This window comes from Thamnophis elegans, chromosome 9, assembly GCF_009769535.1.
Source record: "Thamnophis elegans isolate rThaEle1 chromosome 9, rThaEle1.pri, whole genome shotgun sequence".
In the NCBI taxonomy this organism is placed as follows: Eukaryota; Metazoa; Chordata; class Lepidosauria; order Squamata; family Colubridae; genus Thamnophis; species Thamnophis elegans.
In genome coordinates, this window is record NC_045549.1 from 52,833,007 (window position 1) to 52,855,815 (window position 22,809).

At 32.8% G+C, this 22,809-nt stretch overlaps 1 protein-coding gene across 5 annotated transcripts in view; it reads right to left on the minus strand.

Annotated features, from left to right (window-relative positions):
- WDR17 (WD repeat domain 17) overlaps positions 1-22,809 on the minus strand; it is a 67,620-nt gene that overhangs the window by 9,030 nt on the left and 35,781 nt on the right. For all 5 annotated transcript variants that reach the window (XM_032224283.1, XM_032224285.1, XM_032224284.1 and 2 more), the window contains exons 12-23: positions 20,728-20,892; positions 18,844-19,046; positions 18,596-18,745; positions 17,181-17,311; positions 15,813-15,938; positions 13,558-13,713; positions 12,470-12,534; positions 8,940-9,072; positions 8,241-8,332; positions 7,575-7,674; positions 4,524-4,663; positions 169-280 (exon numbers count right to left, since the gene is read on the minus strand). In XM_032224283.1, coding sequence (XP_032080174.1) covers positions 169-280; positions 4,524-4,663; positions 7,575-7,674; positions 8,241-8,332; positions 8,940-9,072; positions 12,470-12,534; positions 13,558-13,713; positions 15,813-15,938; positions 17,181-17,311; positions 18,596-18,745; positions 18,844-19,046; positions 20,728-20,892 — 1,573 coding nt within the window. The remainder of the gene's footprint in view (positions 1-168; positions 281-4,523; positions 4,664-7,574; positions 7,675-8,240; positions 8,333-8,939; positions 9,073-12,469; positions 12,535-13,557; positions 13,714-15,812; positions 15,939-17,180; positions 17,312-18,595; positions 18,746-18,843; positions 19,047-20,727; positions 20,893-22,809) is intronic.

Below are 22,809 nucleotides of genomic sequence, written 5' to 3' on the forward strand. Positions count from 1 at the left end.
CTTTTGATACCAAATGAAAGTGGGATAATTTAAATAATGTGAAAGTGAATCTACAGTTCTCCGTAATCGAAGGAATCTTCTAACAAATATAACTAGGAATTAATGAGCATAAAACCTCTTCTGCTACTCACATAAATAGCTAAGAAACAGTTGGCCTCTTAAGTGTACCTTTTCATGTAGGTCATTTATCTCTGCTGTGCATCCAGGATAAAAAGCACATAGTTTTATTAATTGTAGTTCATTATCAGGAATCATTCTGAGAAGATCTCCTGCTAAATCCCTATGAAATAATATACTCAAATGAGGCATTTCATAATGTGCAAAAATGAAGAAGAAAGTTCAAAGATAAGACTATTTGTACTTCTTTTTATTCATTTGCAAATAAAAGCGAAACAACATTTTTGAAATAAAGAAAGCATGATTAATTTAAGACAATGTTATTGAAACTTGGCAACTTTAAGATGTGTGGATTTCTACTCCCAGAATTCTGGTTTAGAAGATAATTAAATTAAACTGTAACATGCTAAAAACACATGCAGATCCTCTTCAAATGAGCATCTAAACTAGGAGACCAGGAATAAGCTTCAGATTGACTTATGATAACATACTCCCCCTCTACATTTTTGAAAGTGAACCCTTTCTCTTAGAGCAATCACAATTGCACAGTATATTAATATACATAAACACAAGTAATTGTTATTTGTTTAAAATGTAATTTTTCAGCAATCCTGGGATAATTTCACCATACTATGTTCTAAAACATTTTATCCAAATGTTTTCTGGTATGGAAGCAGGTATCTTCTCTTTCTTGGATAGAAGAGACAGAAATGCAAACCCAACAATAGAGCTTGCATTTAAAAATAAACTTTAATGTTTGTTCTGTTAATATCTATAACTGAGCTACTTGCATGATTCCTTTTTCTGATCCTAAGTTAGAACATTATTCTATTTAGGAATGCTTCACTTAAATCTCAGTATAGAGAATACATAAAAGCTAGCTTAATTAAGTTTATATTCAACATTACAAAACAGGCAATTTATTTTATTTTACCTTTATTTTACCCTTACACAAGAAGCTTCTTATGGCCTCTTGGAAAATAAATTCATGCTTTTGAACCATGAATTTTATGACTGCAGACATTTTCCTGCAAGCAATCCATTTATACATTGTGCATTGTGTAACCAATAAAACACAAGCCAAACAAACTGTTATTATAAAAGACAATTCAATCAAAATGACCAATAATTATTTCCACTGGCCTCTTCTGCATATAAAATTATCTTATGTTTTTGGCTTAATGTATATCCACCCATCATAATATAGTAACATGCACAAAGGAATCCATGTTTTTTTCAGCAGAGTTTGTAGAATTGTATTAATTATTTATTTCAATTTAGACATTCCTCCTCCTCCTCCTCCTCCTCCTCCTCCTCCTCACTCCAATTAATTCTGGGCAGTTCACAAATAATTACACAGAAAACAATAAACACTAGATGGGATTAATGCATAAAATACACATAGACATCTTTAAGTTACTAGGTAGTGTGTTGTTTTTATACAAAGCCATTCTTTGTATTCCTAGGAGTATTAGTAAATACTAATAGGTATTGTATGTAAATAAATAACTTAGAATTATAGAAGCAGAAGGTTGGAAGGATGCTAAAAGTCTTCCAATCTAAGTTCTGCCAGGGAAAGACTTCTCATACTATGCTGAAGAAATAGCTGTCCAATCTTTTCCCCGCCTTCAAATCTCAACTGATAGAGCACCCATGACTTCAGAAGACAAGCTGTGCCACTGTTTAAAAGCTTTGACAGACAGAAAATTCCTTCTTCTTTCAAGTTTAGATCTCCATTGGTAAACTTTGTGCCCTTTGGTTCTTATCATATGCTCCAAAATTATGGAGAATAAATATCTTTACTCTAGTCTACAATACTCCAAGATTATTCTAACTATAATAAGTTTCTTTGGTCTTTGGCTTTAAAGCTATTCACCATCTTTTTTGCTCTTCTCTATGCTCTTTCCAATTCTTCAGCGTACTTTTTGTACTATAGGGACTACAACTAAATATAATATTCTAGGCACAGTCTGATTAATACAACATAGAACTATACTATCACTTCCCAAGATACTGACAGTATATCTCTGCTGATGGGGTCCAAAACTGCATTGGCTCTTTCGTTAGATTCATAGTCTGGGTTATGCTTAAGCTGTAGTCTACTTGAACACCCGGATATGTCTTGCAACTATCATTGAACTGTATTTTGTTGGATAGGTCTCAATGTTCAAGTCTATCATATTCCTTTGAACCTTGATCTTGAGGCATTTTATACTATATTGTACACTTTCTGTACAAATAAATGACACTATAGTGAAAGCCCAATTTTTTTTTGATATTAATATTTCTAATTTTTTTTCTTTCATTCAATTGGATCTAATTTTTGGAGACTGCCTGGTCAAGTCCCTGCAGTTTTGTTGGTAAGCTTTTTCATAAGTGTTTCTGCCAGTGCATTCTTAGGGCTGAGAGACAGCGACTGACTCAAGGTCACCTAGTTAGTGTGGGGCCAAGGTGGCACTTTAATTCAGTCTCTCAGTTTCTAGCCTGATGCCTTGACTACTACACCAAACTGACTTTCTTAGATATCTACAGCCATATACCACACATACATACAGAATTACTATTGGAATCCTCAATTCTAGGTTTGACATGTTTACAGTGCAAGAGTATTTTTAATTATAGTAGTTTTATGCTACAAAAATTGCAATGATTAAATTGTATAAATATTAATGATGCCCCTTATGGGTAATGGTATGTATTAGGGAATTTGTCCTTCATCTTCTCACAATGAAAGCTGTCATTGGAATCTATATGATACCTTCTAAAATTTTACCAACTAATCTATTATACATTTCATACCAATAATATTCAATATTCAAGTTGAAAAATCAATATCTGTCTGATGGGTTACTGTTATTTTTAATGTAATCAAAAGACATTAAAATATTTATCTCTAGAAACAAAAAAGGTACCTGTATCCAGGTGATGGAAAGCTATAATAAAGATATTCAAGTTGTAATACACAAAATAGTACTAAAATATTAACATCGACATCCACTCAGTTAAATTTCAGTTCAGCTGAACTGAACTGAAGTTAATTTACTATCTCTTATATATAAAAAGAAAAATTATCAAATTTCCCAACTTAGAGACCAAAATACTAAAAATATTACATGTCCAAGAAAGGAAACTAAGCTGTGAAACAGGAAAACATTGTCTTTTCATAAAGTTCTGGTCCAGATTATGATCCAAATACTTATCACTTTGAATGACATTTTAAAAAGGAGATTCATGATCTAGCAGAATGGGAAATAGATCATTTTTATCTTCCCTTACAGTCTCTACTTCCTACACTGTTGCAGAATCCCATGAAATCAAAATAAAATGGGAGTTGGAAACTCCTGGAAAAGAGAAAATGGAAGAAAAATTCATTGCAGAAGCCTCAAATGGATCATAAAATATTTACAGCAATGAAGAGATATCAGTTTGGTTCTGACCCAAATATATAATGTGAAATGGCATATAACTAGATAAGTCAGGCCAGTATGTACAAACTGATATAGCCAACTGGCAAATATAATACATTTTCTCATATGAAAGTTCATATTTCTAAGTATTATGTTTCCTGGGTGTTTCTTACAGGTATGTTGACGCAACTGTGGCTCTATATAGTACCACATTCTCGCTCCAAAGAATCAAGGCAGAAGAATTCAAAAAACAAATATTGTTTCCTACTATAAGCGACCTTTCTGATTAATTCCCTCTTTCTCAAATTAATGTTGCCCTTGGCTACTCCATGACAATCCCTGCTAAAATAAGACAAAAATGAAAGACCAGAGGGAGGCAAGGAAAAAATTAAAAATGCAAATTATATTTGCACTGGAAGAAAAGCAATTAATAGTGATTATTTCTATCCTGTAGGAAATAAAATATTCATTGTGGGCCACTTTTGTGGATTATTTAAATTTGTATAGATTTTTTTCTAATATATTCTTAATGAACGTAGAAAAATCTTACAACAAGTGAATTACATGAGCTATTTATGAACAGGCACTTTCTACTTCCATGAAAATCATGTTAATGTTTTAACACCACCACAGGAATAATAAACTCAAAATATGTGTATATGAATTAATTCTAGAAGTACAGGGAAACAAACCTAGTAGACAAATGTGATTATAATATATTTCAAGTATGCAAGCAGAGCACAGTCCTAGAATTCTAATAAACTTACTTCTTCCTACTGGTATTTTAGTTACTATTTCAATGTGCTTGAAAATAGCCAAATGACAATCTCTCGCTAATCTTATACAATGTTTCTCTGTTCTAAGGACACTGTAGCTTAAATCCTAGGATATAAAAAACAGATTTCTTAAAAGCGAATTTTGAATATACGAGGCTTCTGTATTCTGTAAAATGTCCAGTTTCTAAAGAAAAAATAATAATTTGGACTAAACAGTTCTTACCATGTTGGAATAGTCATACATTTTCTTGCCAGTAACTCAAGTGCATAATGAGTTGCCTGAGCTGCACATTCTCCTAAGACAGTGCCCACACTGACTGCCAACTCCAGTTCATTTCCTCGAATCAGGTTTGCCATGGCAAGCTTGCTCAATTAAAAAAAAAAACCATTAAGCCTAACAAGGATTCATTGTAACCATCATATTAACATTCATTTTCAAGCCCACATTTTAGGGTGACAAAACATGCATCACTGATTCTGATCCACACATTTTGGCTAAATCTTTTCTTTATAGCCTAGCAACCTAAACAAACCATGAATAAATCATTTCAATGGGAGAGATAGCTAGAGCCAAGTTACTGTCATTATCCGGACTTTCTAGAGTGAGTGAAGAACTTCTTTTATTTATCTGACTTTTATAAGATGAAAGGCAACGAGAAAGACTAGATCAGCACTAGTAGGGATTTTTTTTGGGGGGGGGGCTTCCTTCCCCTTAAGTTGGTTTCTCATCAGTCAAGACATGCACATTATAAAAAGCAGGTAAAATATCTATATACCATTATTTACTGCAAAATATATGCCATGAATCCATTACAGAATTCATGGTCCATAATTTATTATTTTTTTCTTATATTCATATACATATGTATAGAGGGATGTAATACTTATTTTATTCCATATCTTATTAATATCTAGTCTCAGGGCTGTAACAAATAAATATGAATTACTGGTGAAGACCTGAACATCTCAATTTTCAGAGATTATCAACTGGGATGAATGATACTGTTCCCCCTAACAGCAGTTTCTCCACTCAATGATCCTTTATAAAGGTCTGCTGAAAAGTATTCCACATGATCTATTACAAAATTTTTACTTTATAAGTATCAGCTTTCAGACCAGCTGCTTTTCAGATGAGGAACTTGGTTTGAAAAGCAGTTGGCCTGCACAAAGACGTCAACATTTAGCAAATGTTTAAGCTTCATATTTATATCCACCACCTACACAACAAATATAATGAAAATTTCTGAAGGAAGAAAAAGATGACCAGAGAGTGTCAAATCAGAAAAGATATTTCAAGGGAAGGAACTACAGACTATATATCCAGGACATATTCAGGTGAAATATTAGTGCCAGTTCTAAATATGGGTTTTTACCATAGCAGCCTTAACAAATCTTCTCATATGGGCCTTATCAAATCATCCTATTCATCACTAATAACAACAATGGTAATAATATTATCACTAAAGAGCAGGAAATATTCCCAAACCATTCATAACTAAACATTTTATCTGTGTGCATGGCAGTTTCAGGAACAGTCTGTATATATGGATTCTCCAGACACTTTCAATTCCTGAAATACATACATTTATGGCACCTACCAGTGACTTAAATTTGAGAGCTGAAGTGTAAAAAAATGTATCTCTAACCTAGCATTATGGAGATCTGAGAACTGCTATTCCAGTGACTTCACTTGCTACTACTGGCAGAAATAATAACATTAATTGCAACTGTATAACTTCAGATACTTTCATGAATAAAATAGCTGCCACAATAATTATATATGGTGCTGAATGTGTATTTCCTGTTACATACTACTTGTATGTTCTTTTTTTAGATGTCAGACTATTATAAATCCATTATACTGAACACATGCTGTGTTTCTGAAATATAGAAATATCCTAGCAAACCTCCACATAGAAAGCATTAAGATAAATACTTTATTGGCATGACAGCCAGAAGCACTCATTTCAAATTAATTGTACGTACAGCAAAATTGTGGATCCCCCGAATGAAATGTTCAACACCATAGGTTTCTACACAGACTGCATTGGGCTATTTTTAAAAAATAAAGTTTTTAATATAATGAATTGATCTGGAAACTTTTTAAAAAGCAAGAATATTTAACAGAAGTGGAAGTTTTCATTTGTGAATTTTGGCAAAAACATGACTACCTTGAATGATTTTAGGGTTAATACATACTTGTTAATTATACATTAAGGCATGGAATACTCAAATTAATTTGAAATGTGCAGATGTTTTTTTAGGAAATACAAAATAGGAAATATTTTCCCCTTAAAGTAAGTATGAGGCAAAGAATACATGTAGATATTTCCAGCACACTTATATAATGGCCCACATAAAAGTATGAGTTATTATACTGTGTTCATCACTGATATTTATCATTCCTGAGTCTCTCCTCCCCAAATCCTAACCACTAGCTAGTTGTTGTTATTCCATCATGTAGTAATGTCAGAAGATTCACATGTAAAGAAAAGATCCCATATTTTAAAACATGATGGGTAACTGCTAGTCTGATCATAGATCCATTAGAAAAGTGTTGTCTATGCAGTCATAATAGTTTCTGAGGTTTTCAGACCAGCATCCTTCCCAATGCTATCTGAAGAGAAAAATATCTATATTTATGAATAAATAAAATTTATAATGTAGAACAGTGCAAAACAATAAATTTCAGTACCTTCTTATAATACTGATGATCAGCTTCACCAAATTTCCTCATTGTTTGATTGAGGTGGCAATCAATACCCACTAGGAGACGATTGCATTTTAAATATTTTTTTAATGGATGTGAAACTTTCATCTTCAGAGTGTATGCTAAGCATCTTTAATTAGTTAACAGCATCAAAAGTAGAATGCACCTTCCCTACAAAATGCCCCATATCTCACTTTCTGCTCCCCTTGCTTCTGTCTATGGTTTTACATACATTTGTATGACAAGCACATGTTTATCTGACAATAGTATGATCCAAGTGCAGTATCATGCAACAATGAAAATCCTATATGTAAACTTGATCAGTGAGAGATATTTACTTTTAAAGTACTAATCCCTATAACAGTAACTTTGTGTTTATTCCTACAAAAAGTGACTTGGAAATAGTGTCTACCAAGCTGGGTTTAATCTTCTATGTATACTTTTATATTACCCATGGGTCACATCCTGAATACCCTTGGGATGTAACAACAATTTAAAAGCAACAACATTACTTCTTACATAGAAAGTATACACATATTTCTGAAAAACAAAAAAATCATTTACCTCAATATTCTCAACAGCTAAATGACAACAAGCAGCCAGCACTGCACAGCCATCCTGAAAATACCACTCAGCGAGTTCTTTACTGACTTTATATAGAAGACTATAGGAAAGAAATTATTTTAATAATTACAATCGAAAATAGCCAAGGATGTAACAAGTTTTTTCACTTTAAAATTTCCTAAATCCACTGATTATTTATTTCTGATTGCACCAACATTTAGCTTAAACTCTTTAACCAAATCAACAAAATCTATCTGTCTGTCCAAATTCAGTGGTACACGAATATCCTCAATGTGGTAACTGTAAAAGATTAAATCAACTCAGATTCATAAAAATTGAACCACTTAAGCTCTTTCCAGCTCCAACCTGGAGGGATTTCATTTTATTTTTGGACCAATTAATTCACATATAAAGTCTTAATCTGCCAGTCTACAAACATTTTTTAAATATGCTATTTTTACATTTTTTTAAAACTTTAACTAAAACAAAACATAAAGACAATTAGCATACCATTAACACTGAAAATATTCTTTTATAAATATTCTATTCTGACTAGGTAAGGAAATGTTTTGTTTTTAACTGACCCATTATTCTACAATGTTTTTCAATCTATGTCCAAGATAAAATATATGAAAAATGAATTTTCTATTTTCTGTATAAACTTACTCATTGTAATTTTCTATGCTATTCCCTTCAAAATGTTCTGATTCTTCTGCTGCTGAACCCTGAAATGCTTTTATATTTCCTTCACATGCTGCCTGCAATCAATAAAATAGTATGAACCAAAACGATACATTATTCATTATCAATCAAAGGTGGGGAGACATCAATTTACTTCCACTGAAGTACTATCTACAATACAATATTGTTAACCCAAATTCTCAAGTTTTGTTTTATAGCCTACATAGAAGCTCAAATAAATGCTGAATTTTAAAGTTTGGCATTCTGAGATCTTGCCCCCACTTATCAGCATTATTTCACTTGCCATATTTATAATGAAATAGCTAAAACATGCACCACTCCACAGTGACAATAATACAGGATAGTTCTATCTATAACTAACTATTTATAATTCATTTGCAAAATTAACTTTTGCAAATCAGTTTTTTACTATTAGTTTTAACACCAAATAGGTTCTGAATTAAGTATTTTTTATAAATATTATTTCAGTTGTGCTTTGTACTCAGCTTATTTTTCAATTATTTAGATAATTTATACATATACAGTATTTTCTTATACAGTATGCTAGAGTTTTCCTATAAGAAAAGTGCTAGAATCTCTAGGTAAATAGTGTATCATTAAAGTTTTATTTTGTGGTAAGATATACAATATTTATTAGCCCATGATAAGCACATGAAATAGTACCTGTGCAACTAATAGAGCTTCTTTAAGTTGACCTTTTGAAATGAAAAATGTAACAAGCTTCTTCACATCACCAATAGCTATGCAGTATGGAATAACTTCATCGTTTTCTTCCTGAATTAATTGGTCAGCTCTCCTAATCAAAAGTAAATGACTTATTTATTTTCATTTTAGTTATGTTTAATATTATATCTATTCATTTGCAGAACTTGAAGTTTTTATATATGCTATAACTTTCCTATCTTCTCAAATGTGTCCTATTCTTTTTCAAAATGATTTTAAAAAACCCAGAAATTCTAATTAAAAATTATTTTCACTAATGTTGTTTTAAAGAACATAGGCTTGTGAAAAACATTTTATATGACCACTGCAAGTTGCTTTTTAATGACAAATCACATTGTTGTCCCAAGATTAGATCATCAATTACTTTTACTGTTTCAGTTGCATGTCCAACACTTATAAGGAAATCCATAAATCATTGCTACCAAAAGGTAAAATGTATTTAATCCTTAAACCCTTACCTTACCTTTCTAAAATTATTTAAGTTGGTAGTGGTCATTATTCAGAAATGGAATTCTACATTTTAACTAGTAGCTGAATGAAAAGACTTTTTCGTATCTATTTTGAATCATTATCAGCTTCAGTAGATAATGTTGACATAGTAATGTTTTAAGTAGATATATTTATATCTCACTTTCTCCAAATCATGTTTTTTTTTTAAAAAAAATAAACTTCTATTACATCAGCTTAATTCTTTTCCTTAAATTAAAAAGTTCTAAACAGGACAATTTCTTCATAGAGAACTCCTGCAATCTTTTTATCATTTAGGTCACCCTTTGTTTTTCTAACTGTATTTTTTTTTTTGAACAGTGAAAAATTTACGCTATAATCACACAAACATTTTTACAGTCATGTGAAAAAGAAAATACAATGTCTTTGAGTTCTATGGTTTTACACATGACACATTAAAAATCATCTGGTTCTTATTAGTTTTTAAAAATACAACCTCAGAAGAACAGCAGCATATGACTTATTATACCATGTCATTTATTTTACAAAAATTGGAGAAGCCCTTCTGAAAAAATAAATAAACCTTATGATTTAATAGCTTGTAAAGCTATTAAGCTATCCCACCCTTAGCAGCAATAGCATGAAGTAATCATTTTCTGTAGAACTTTTTCAGGAATTTTGGCCTATTCAATTGATCAAGGCCACTTGATTATCAGCCACAGGCTGCTTTTTAGCCTCTTAATACCTATGGAAGCAATGAGAGTATACTTAGGTTTTCAATATGGTTTCTCCATTTTGGCTTTCTTTTTGTAAAATAAATTTTGACATGGTGTGAGTGCTCTGGTGTTATTCCTGGGGTCTGCTGAGGACACTCGTCCAGCTTAGAAGTTATAGTACCAAGAACTCTTGTCACTTGTGGGACCACTTTGACGTTCACTTTCCAAATCCCCTCTAGTTCCTCCTTCAGGCCTTTCTCCAGCTTCTTGTATTCTTTCTTCATGATGTTGCTGTCACTTGGCATATCTATCACCACCATTGTGTTATGTTCCATATCTATTTCTATGATGTCTAGTTGATTGGACATTGGTATGGATTTAGTTCTTAATGTTGTTCTCCAAGACAGTCTGTGGAATTTCCCATCTGGATTTGGGAGAGTCTAGCCCAGTAGTCTCCAACATTTCCAGTTTTGCAGACTAGTTGGGGGGAAGAGGGGATAGTTCCATGTGAGTGGTAGGCAAGAGCAGCAACTCTATTTGTGCCAGTGGCAGGCATGCATGCCTGTTGCTTGTATGCATGACCACTGCTCACACAAACGAAGCTGTGTGCATGTGTTCACCCATTGAGAATGCAAGTGGAGCTGCAGACATGTGCACACTCCCCTGCAGCTTTGATGGCCTGGTTCTGAATGGGCCATGGCCCCGTAGTGGACAGTGGTCCAGGTTTGGGGACCCCTGATCTAAGCCATATATTGTGAAGATGTTCCTGTACATAATGCCAGCTACTTGGTTGTGCCATTCAGTGTATAATGTTCTTGTCTTCATCATATCCTACCATTATGTGTTAAATTGTCTCTGAAGCATCACTGCATAGTTTGCACCCTCGGTTCTATATAGTCTGGAAGACTATATTGTTTTGCTGTTGTGATCAGTGCCTCAGCCCTTTCCAGTCTTTGGTAGGATTACTCAATTTCAAATTTCAAATCTCATACATTCCATGCAGTGTCTTTTCTTGCCATAGCATCCCCTCTGATTGCTCTTCCTCCCATGTCTACTGTTGACAGCAGCTCATCTTTGGATGACATCTTACAGATGTATTCCTGGATGCTCTAGGTTTATTCAAGGACACTGCTTTGACAGTGCTTTCTATTCGATTGTGTACAGTCTCTGGGTTTTGAACTAACGATGGAAACTATTCATTGTGAGGAGCTTCACATCGACAGCCTCCACATCTTGATAAACATACAGCTTGAGATCATCCGTGTAGAGGTGGCTGGTGGTAATTCCTTGGATCTATATCTAGTCCTTGCGATTAGTTTTCCGTTGACTTTGTATAATACCAAGCATACACAGATCCATGGATGTGGTACCGAGCTAGGCTTTCTCGTGATCAATCAAGGCTGTACTCAGATTGGTTATATAGACCTTGAATCTTGAAGAACTGTTCTATCAATGAACAGCTGGTGTTTTGAGCCTCTAGTATTATACCCAATGTCCTTCTGAGCTCTGCTCATATTAGATGCTTCTTTGGTCCTGTAGCTTGGCAACTATAATGCCTGCTGGGACTTTCTATTTTATGGGGAGGCAGGTTATTTTCTGATAATTGAATGATGCTGTCTTTTTTTTGGGGGGGGGGAGTGGGGTCTTTCATGATCAGCAGTTTTTCTTTGTGTTACCCATTATGGATGGTAGAGATTGCTGTTAGTAGCTGGTACATCTGTGGTGCTAGGTGTTCATGCATTGCTATAGTTTCTTTAGCCAGCAGGTGTGTCTCATGTCCAGGCTGGGTACCTTCCACCTCTTCAGGTTCTTGATCTACTGTTCAATGCCTCACCTTTAATGTAGGGGTGATAATGTTGGTTACACCTCCAATTGTTCTTCCAGGTCTTTTTCAATCAGGATATAATGTGTAGTTGCTCGATCAGAGGTTCTGAGAGCAGTTTTCCCTTCACTGTGTTGAAATGTTGTTAACAAGCTGTTTCTCAGTTAGTATGGATGTAGGGCTTAACCATCCATGTTTCCTTCAAACATTTCATATATTCTTTCTTAATTAGATCTACCATTGTAGTAGCATTCATCAAAATGTATGTGTGTGTGTGTGTGTGTGTGTGTTTATAGAGGCGGATGGGAAAAGTGAGTAATTACAATGCGTACTTTATAATTCTTAGTGAAAAGTGATGTATTTTCTTATGCAAAAGTATACATTTAACTGTGCAAAAGAACCCCTACATTTAAGCATTACACTTCCAGCTGCAAAACTTGGCAGTCAATGTAAACATGCAGTACTTTTTAAAAACAAAATCTTACCTTTGCATTAATTTCTTCCAGTATTTCATAGATACTCCTGGTGCAACTGATAGTGCTCTGTCCCACTGAAACAATACATTATTCCTAATATTACTTCTGCCACATATTGTGTATGTGTGTGTGTATGTGTGTGTGTGTTTAATAGTCTTTACTTTTACTTGTGTTATTTATTTCTAACAGGACAGCTAATATATAACATTAAATTTTCAGTTATACTTATAAAAGGAATAAGGAATATTATTTAGGAAATAATATTATATAGGAAAACAAAAGTCAGTAAAGAAATTGGTATTTCTCACTGTCCAAGATAGAATTGAAAAAAAAAAACCTGTGTTTACTTCAAGGGGTAATCTGATGGACAATTAGGAATTTCCTGATGGATTATTACTTCTAATAATCATTACATAGTTAGTTTCACTTTTTTAATAATAAAAAAGATAGAAAAAGTAATATTTTAGAAACAATTAATATAAAAGTTTAAAATATTTGAACTGTCTCGGAATGTCCATACAATATTTAGTGTCTCCTAATGATTGCCTGGCTAAGTCTCTGCAGCTTTCTTGGCAAGATTTCAGAAGTGGTTTGGCATTACCTCCTTCCTAGGGTTCCTTCCTAGAGTGGCTGGCCCAAAATCACCCAGCTTGATTTGTGCCTAAAGCAGGACTAGAATTCCCAGTTTGTAGTCTAATATCTTAACAACTATAATAAATTGACAGTATTTGAGACAAGTCAAATATCCAATAATTTTTTTCTCTGGAAGCATCAAAGAATTATATGCTTAGAGTATAATTGAATTGAATTGATCTTTTTTGCATAAATTATTAAGAGTAACCATATAATACATAGTCAGAGACATATTTTACTCAAATATTTCTGGTTAAAAGTAATGCAAAAAATAGAAACAGAAGACCATTTATATATAAAAAAATAATTGAGAGGTTGCCCACCAATCAGTTTTTAAAACTTACTCCTTAGACTATTTGCAATGTCCTTTGCTCTCATTTCTCCAATATTTTCTTTTAAAGTGATTTACATTATTAGTATTAGTATAATATATTTATGTACTGTAAAATTGTCCAGATGTTTACCTCTCCAAGCTCCACCATAAGTTCACAGTATCTCTGAATCTGACCTAGTCTCAGATGTATCTCTGCTGCTTCTTTCAGCCTTTTCTCCTTGCTAGGTACACCAATGCCTCCTCCAAATTTAGACATCTTTACAGTTGTAAGTTCTTGTGCTTTGGACTAAAAAGTTAAAACCAAAATAAATTGTTTCTAAGACATGTTGCAGGCACGAACTGTTCTGAACATTTAAATATTTCGGAAGGCCATGCTTAAATACATGTGCTTTGGTTTACATACATAACAAAATGAAGATGTTTTGTTCAGGGAACAAATACAAATATGGGTAGTATAGAAGTAATTCAGGAAAAGAAATGTAGGAAAAAGTAGGACATCAGCAGTTTTGGTGGATAAGAGCAGATAGAGAAGACAAGGTGCTGGGAAAATTAGCTGGAAGAGGAAACAATTGGAGAGTCTTGCCCTATCATTCTTAACCTATCTACCCTGAAAAATCACTCCAGAATCTTTCTATATATGATCTGATGTGGGAGACAACCAAAAATATTTGTTTTGTTTTTTTTAATCAAAGAAACAGTTCGGTAGAACTTTATATTTTTTACCAAATTAGAAAGAAACTGTATTTTCCATTTCATGCATAGCTGTTTTCTTAATATATGACCAACTGTCTTATAGTTAGGTTTTTCTTATCTCTAGAATCTTTCATATTTAACATAATTATTCCCATCACATACAGTAGTTAATACTCCTATGATTATGCGTGAAATATGTGTGAGAGAGAATGAATGCTTAATATAAATGGGTATCCAAACAAATCTGCTTCTATCTGTGATTCAAAGGAACCTTATTTTTGTTCCTCTAAGCAAAATCTTTTCTGGTAGATCGCTTAGTTACACAAAGACAGCTGTCTGGAAGATAATACGTGCGCCTTATGACCAGTGGCTCCTTGTATATTCGTGGGTAGTACATTTCTGATTTGCAGGAACTGTCTTCTTTTAATGTTTTTTTTCTGTGGACATTTATAGCAAATCTTAACTGGAATTCATTGGAGCAAGTCATGCTGAAGAAAAGTACATCTCTTTGTTTCAACTCAGTTTGCAGATGTGTTTGCAGAAACATCCCAAATATTTCAGATGTAAATACTTTAAAATATATGAAAAGGTGATACATTATTATTATGCAAAAAGGTAAGGTTTCTTTAATTTCTAGCATATATTTAAAAAGCTAATCCTTGATCTGTTGGTTTAAAATATTTCTTAAAATTTGCATTAATTCAACTCAATACTGTAGTTTTTATAATAAAAAAGTTTCATTACAATGAAAATTCTTCTGAAAAATAAAAATAAACATGGCATTTCTATTCTTGTATAACTAAAGTAATAAAATTTGCATAGTAATTGAGAAGAGTTGTTATATATTTTGACATTTGTACACTAAGGATTTGATTATCATCTGTAACTGCCATGCTTAATCTACTAAGGAAAAACATAAGCTAAACTAAATATAGCCTAAAAAACATTTAGCTCTATAATCACTGCCATTCAATGGCTCAAGTGCAAGAAGAGATATATAAAAAGAGAGCGGAATTAATATCCAAGAATGGGTTTCAAATGTTTCTTCCTTCCATACTGTTTTAGAGAATTTTGTTATAAATATTTTTTGCAAAAAATTTTTGTATGACATTTTTAGTAATTATGAGCCTTCTTTCTATCAAGCTATACCGGTCTGTAATTGGTGTTACATTCTGGGTCCCCACAGTGCCAATGAAGTTGTTAATTAAACTTCTGCCCAGTTTAATTGAGAAGACAATTTTCAACATTTTCTCTAGAGATGTGGGGGCAGATAATCTCCAATTAGCAAGAGTTCCCAGCCCCTTGGATTACTCCCTACAGGACTGAAGCTAAACTATTCTAGTCCCCAAAGTGCATCACTCTAATTCGTAATGAGTGATCAAAGGAAGGACTTTGCCATTTTTGCTGCCTAAGTTACTATTTGTTCTCCTTTGCTATCAAAGAAAATAATGAGAGGAAATAATCAGAAATAGGAGGAAATAAGGACTAGCTGAAATTCCACTTTTTTTTTGCTCAGTGACATTCCATTTATTGCCTTGTCTTCTCTCTCTCCCCAATCCCAACAAACTGAGGGAAGGAGTCTCATATGGCAATGCAAATTCATTTTTGCAAGTCTGCGCGAAAAACTATGGCTACATAGATATGCACTGCCAAAAATGATACAAAGATATTCAGTCTGAATATTTAACTTACCATTCTAAATTTAACCAAATGTTTCATATGCATAATTCCTTTGCAATAATTCTGTGGGAGCAAACTGTCATCTTGACCCTTTATTACTGCAACCAGATCCCATAAGTTTTTACTGCCTCCTCGAGGCTAGAATTATTAAAAAAAAGAAAAAAGAAAATATTGTTTATGCCATATTAGAATACAGTCTGCAATTAAAGTCTTTTTCAAGGTGCTCTTATGAAAGTATTTTATTGGCTGATTCATGGTATTTACAATATAATACAATAGCAGAGTTAGAAGGGACCTTGGAGGTCTTCTAGTCCAACCCCCTGCCTAGGCAGGAAACCCTATATCCTTTCAGACAAAAGGCTATCCAACATCTTCTTAAAGACTTCCAGTGTTGGGGCATTCACAACATCTGGAGGCAAGCTGTTCCACTGATTAATTGTTCTGTCAAGAAATTTCTCCTCAATTCTAAGTTGCTTCTCTCTTTGATTAGTTTCCACCTGTTCTTCTTGTTCTACCCTCAGGTGCCTTGGAGAATAGTTTGACTTCCTCTTCTTTGTGGCAACCCCTGAGATATTGGAACACTGCTATCATGTCTCCCCTAGTCCTTCTTTTTATTAAACTAGACATACCTAGTTCCTGCAACCGTTCTTCATATGTTTTAGTCTCCAGTCCCCTAATCATCTTTGTTGCTCTTCTCTGCACTCTTTCTAGAATCTCCGCATCTTTTCTACATCGTGGCGACCAAAACTGAATTCCATGTGGGGCCTTTAGAGAGGCTCTATAGGTTGCTCTTTATTTCTAAGTGCCTGTGATCTTTTGCAATTTCTGTCACTATAAAATTTTATTATTTTAAGTTGGAACTAATTTTTCTGCGCATGCTGATAATATAAGAACTAGCTGCTCAGTAAAAGTCATATAGGGAAGATATCAATAAATAAATTATATAATTTAAAAGTGTTTACTGGCATTGTACTTTGATTTATGAAACTTGCATAATATGGCCTTTGGATTATTTATGTACAGTTTATTCTAGCCTAAAACCATAATAAAGTCTTTATACAGTTCAAATTTCCCTCTATTTTTCAGGTATATCAAGATTTCATAATAAAATCTTTCAACAGATAGAAAATAACAAAGAAAACTGCAGATTATTTGCCTAATTTAAACAAGGGCTTTTATATTATATATAAAGAGTTTAATTTTTAGAATGATTCAAATCTGCAGCATTTAATTCCCACTTAAATCAATATTCCTATGTTCTGACTATGCTAATTGATTTCAGTGAACCTAAATTCAATATTAATCTATATGCAGTAAATAGAGTATTAATGGAAATTTTATTTTGCATATATACATTTTTTAAAAATAATTAATACTTACTGATAAACATTCTGAAAACCATCTTAGTTTTCTTCCTCGAGGATTACTGTTTAGCTTCTCTATTTCTTGTTTAATATCCCTAGATGCTTTCCCACATAGCAAAGGAGGAGCGCCTATTTCAACCGCACGATCTATTGAAAACCAATAAGTTTTGAAAAGAGAATTGAACATAATATCAATATATATATTACCTCATAGATTAAGACAATTATATGCCAAACTTGGTTTGCTTACCATCTCAACTTCACCTAGGTACTCTACAGTAACATATCACATATTTCACTATCTATATTGTTCTGTGGTATGGGCAATTATCCTGAACATTTCTTATGTCTGTTTCTATTAAATCTGCTTTCAGGTATTACGATTTGTGTATTGCAAATCTTATTTCACACAAGAAAATAGAATGTTTAATGGGTATCAGTTCCTGAGTACAGTTTCTTACTCAGTAAGAATTCGTATTCTGTTTCACCATTAATTATGCAAAACCATTTGTGATACAAGTTGTATACCTTCATGAACATAATAAACTATGTCAGCTGAAATTGTCAAATTTGTTTGTTCTTATTTATTTGTACACTAATGATAAGGTGTATTTAAAATAGTATTTTTATTTGGTACCTGTTGATACCTAAGCACAAACAATAAAGCAATAAAATTTAAAGATATTTAATTTTGTATATAAATAAATATATAAAAACAGTTATTTAATTATTTTACAGCATTATATTATCCCAGTAATACCATTATTTTTAAAACTATCAGGGACTGCTACTTCTTAAAGAGAAGAATAAGTCTCTAAAACTTCAGGAAATCTGACTTTAAAAATAGTTCAAAGGAAAATCAATTCCAAACAGTGAGAACAAGATGGTTGTTCACTCTAATAAGGGTATGTATCTAATATGGATATAAAATGTGTATCAAATTTATCAACACATTTAATTATCAACATACTTATAGCAAACTGCAAGACCTGGGGGGATAATGAAAATACAATATCTATAGAAATTGTGTGTGATGCTTAGAGTAAAAAAGAGAATATAACTCATGTATGACCTGAAGAACATACAGTGATGCCTTGGTACTCAACTGTTTTGAAACTCATCGAATTTGGAACTCAACACATTTTAATGTGAAAATGGTGTCCTGGTATTCAACATTTGCTTGGTACGCAATGCACACTAGAACTTGTCAGTATTGGCTGCCTTGTAACTCACTACATTATTCCTTATGGGAAAAATTTGTTTGGTACTCATCATTTTTGCTACTCATTGTGCCTTCCAGAACCAAATAATGATGAGTACCAAGATACGATTATAAATCTATTAGAGATATTCCACAGCCTTTCACAAAAGCCATAGAAAAGTATGTGGAAATATGATCATTTTGTATATAATCGGCTATCATTTACCCACCAATGTTTCCAATTATCTCATCCCATGATCTGTCTGCCAAGATGCATAATTGGAGAGGATTTATCAGAGGTGTTAAAGACCAAAGTCTCACAGTTGAGTCTCGGGAACAGGAGGCCATAGTGAAGGGGCAGCTAGGATGACAAGTTAATCCTAAAGAAAAAGAATTAAGGAATTTCAATGCAATATTTTAAAATAGGATTTTCAAAAGGAATATAAAATGTGCAAAAACATAAAATCAAACATGTTACCATAAACATCTGCACCATGATCATATACAGTGTCCAGGCATGTACCATCTCTTGTGTCCCATACTTTGATTGTATAATCCCAACTGCCTGATATCAATAGATAAGGTATTTCTGTATTCCACAACAATCCTCGTACTGGTGCTGTATGCCCACTAAGAATATTTATACAAGCATCTTGTGTGTAATCCCATATCCGAACAGTGCTATAAAAAAAAGATGGCATTTTATTGCAATATTTTGATCATCTCCAGATAAAACCACAAACTTAGTTGTGGTGCATGGAAGAATCTTGATGAGAATTTGTCACAGCACCCTGTTTTCTGAGTTTTATCTTACTATAAATTAAGGGACATTATTTTAGTTTTTCAATTTAGTGAAAAACTAAGACCTAATGTTCCGAAGTAATAGTTTTTCATAGTAACTGGAATTGCCATAACCACACTGGTATTTGAAAATAAAGTCTGTTTTTTTAAAGGAACTTAAGATATTCATTCCGTCAAAGATGATATGAAGTATTTATGTTTAATCTTATAATTACTCACATATATATGAATCACCATTTCACAATTTTATGTGAAGCATTTCTCCATTTTATAGTATCCCCCCTTTACTTTTCTCCACTAGAGGGAAAAGAAACATGGTTTTCTCTGCTGCTTTTTCCTATTGCCATGCTATACTACAATCCTACTGAGTCCTATTCAGTCCTACTGATTGTGAGACCTATAAATGGATGTAGAAATGCAGCTGAAATCTTCTAAAGCCTGCTTTAAGGTTATTGAATAGATACCATATTTAGAACTCAAAACAAATGCAATAAAGATTGGGATATTCCACAAAAGGACAGCTGATTATATAAGACCAGTGTTCTGACTTGGCTGATGAAAGTAATATAAAACTACATACTTATAACAGAACTATCTATTATAGAACTGCATTGTTCAAGCTATAAGTAACATTAAATACCAGTAATGCAGATTGTAGTATGGGCTATATGCCATCTTTATCTGCCCAATTTGTCTATTCTTCTTCTGGCAGTTCACCCTGATATAAAATAATGCAATGCCTTTCTAACATTTCCCCAGCATTCATTTTGACATAATTAGAGGCAAACAGCCAATTTCTTGTAGCCTTGAAAGATGCTGAGTGAAAAGCATTCAGCTGATGACATCCATCTTCCCAATAACTTGTATCATATCGCACCAAATTGTAATTGGCTGCATTACTATAGAATACTAAGTTGCTAGGATAGGCAGCATACTATGAAATGTAAATAAATAAATCATCCTTTGAAATCACGGTACCTGCATTAAAAAGGCCAAAATTACAATACGATTTGCTTCTTTGCAATCATTGGAGAAACCAGTTTTTGCCTCTTACATATAGATCATAGATATCTGATTTATAACATAGGCTAGTTATGTCAATCATCAAATAATTATTGTATAGTGTAGAATTCAGATAATTAAAACATTACTGCAAATATTAATATGTTTCATTCAGTATCAATATAAAGAACAGGCACCAATCCCATTTTTTATTAATGAAAGCAGTTTGGTTGCAGTCTAGATTTGAATTCCACAAAATTTATCCTGATATTCAAATTTTAGCCAAATGCTTGAATGTATGTGTGCGCGCACACACAGATACTGTATTTCATCTTTATGCTAGTGAGATAAATGATTGTGGTAGTGAAATTCTGTAAATAGCTTCTATAGCAAAAATATTAATGCATTACAACATTCATTTTATTCTATCGCAAGCCCTGTAGGGACACTGTAGTAAAAAATATCCGTTTCCTGGATGACCATGATGAGGCTACAATATAAGCAATAGACAAACATTTAGTTCTATGTAGTGACCTACATTTAAAGGAAATATACTTACCCATCATCAGAACCACTGCAAAGTATTCCTTCCCTTAGGGGAGACCATCTTACATGAAATACTTTTGCTGTGTGTCCACTGAATACTTTCAGTGGCTGATCAGAACTTGTTGCTAGGTAATAAACACGGACATTTTTATCCTCACATCCGGTTGCTATCATATCTCTATAAGAAAAATCACAGCAATCAATTATCATATTTGAATTTCACCTTTTAAAATTGCTGAGATAAAGGTTACTAAGTATTAGCAACAGATATGAAAAGAGATGTGGGATAGACAATTATACAAGTTTACGACAGAAAATAGAAAGGGGGATATTTTGCTTATTCACAGCATGAATTGTTACAAATCATTATTTGGATATTTAAAAATAAAGGAGCCTATATTAAGTGGAATAAAATAAAATAATAACAATACAGAAATTCAACTTTATTTTTTATTTATTCATTTTATTTACCACACCTACAGGGTCATAAAAAGAGAGATTTGCCACTGAACTCCCAATGACTCTTGATGGCTCACAAGTTAAAGCATTTAAAAAATAAAAGAAAAAAAAAGATGACCAAATTGAAGAGAAACTGTGTTTATCTCATAGTAATCATTTCTGACATTTTGATATTTTTTCCTAGAAGGGTATACCAGTGTGGAAATAATTTTAAATGAGGACCCGGATTGTTGTTGGGGGCAATATGCTGACTCTGTAAACCGCTTAGAGAGGGCTGAAAGCCCTATGAAGCGGTATATAAGTCTACTGTTATTGCTATTATTGCTATTGCTATTAAATGGCTTTTGTCCAATTGTCTTTGTAATACTTATTTTCTGGGACTATAAGTGCTTTAAAATGTTTTAGAAGTGGTTAAGGATGCACGGGTATACAACTGCAGCATCTAATTAAAGTTGCCACATCTTTTTTCAGGTTTCCCTGCAACCTTGAAAAAAGTTGCACTATTTTAATGAGTGCCTTAAAGACATAGCAGTTTTAATTAACTAACTCATTATAGGAACTGTATTTGTTTTTTAGATAAGTAGAAAAGCCCAAAAAACAAAGGCAAGTATTTTAAAGAGATACTGCACTATTTATTCCAAAGTACCTCCTCAAAATATTTTGGAAGCAGAGAAGTCCTACTATTTCTTATTGCTTAGAGTGATCTTCTGAGCTTCCAGCACAATATACACACTTGAGGCTATTCAGCTTTATAGAGAAAAAGTACTATGACTATTTATAAAAGTAAATATAGATTCATTTGAAACATTATTTGCTTTAATAAGTCAAATATACAAATTATTACACACACACACACACACACACACACACACACAATCAATCATTTTCCAATATTGTTGGGGCCAGCACATATGAAAGAAAAATCCCAAAATTGTTACAAAATGTTTTACTATTGGCATATGATCTTGATTGCTAAAACAATCCCCCCCCCCTAAAATAATGTTGAAAACATAAAGAAAACTATTTTTTCAAAAGCTTCCCTATTTATTATCTAATCCAATTCAGTTTGAAAGCTCTGATATATAAAAGCACAGAGGAACTCCTCTATAAAGAAACACTTTTCAGTTTTTTCTTATATATCCCATTATTTCCTTTTTGTTATATCCGAACCAAATTAAGTCTAGCATTTCTAAATGACTTTTTTTCTGTAGGCTAGTCCAGCACAAACATTGGAAGGCATAGTTTTCAACAATAGTTGACAGCAACTCCTTTTTTGCCACATGCAATTGAAAATAATAGTAATTTCCTTAGTGGAAAAATTTGTTGCTATACTTATTTGTGTTTACACTATGTTTTATGATTTTTGTATATTATAATTGGCCATGGATGAAGAACAAAATTAAGAAATGTTTATAAATAAAATAAAGAATATCAGAAGAAAATTTCTTTTCATCTTTACCCTCTGTCAAAACTGTGAATATCAAACAATGCCAAAAAACAAAAGGAAAAAAGAAAAAAATCAGGCTGCTAAAGTCTAAACATAATTTTGAATAATTTTGTCAGCATAGCCGATTTTATTTGCTTGCAAATCTGCTTTCAAGTGGCAAAACAAAGCATACTTTAAAAATTCTGATGT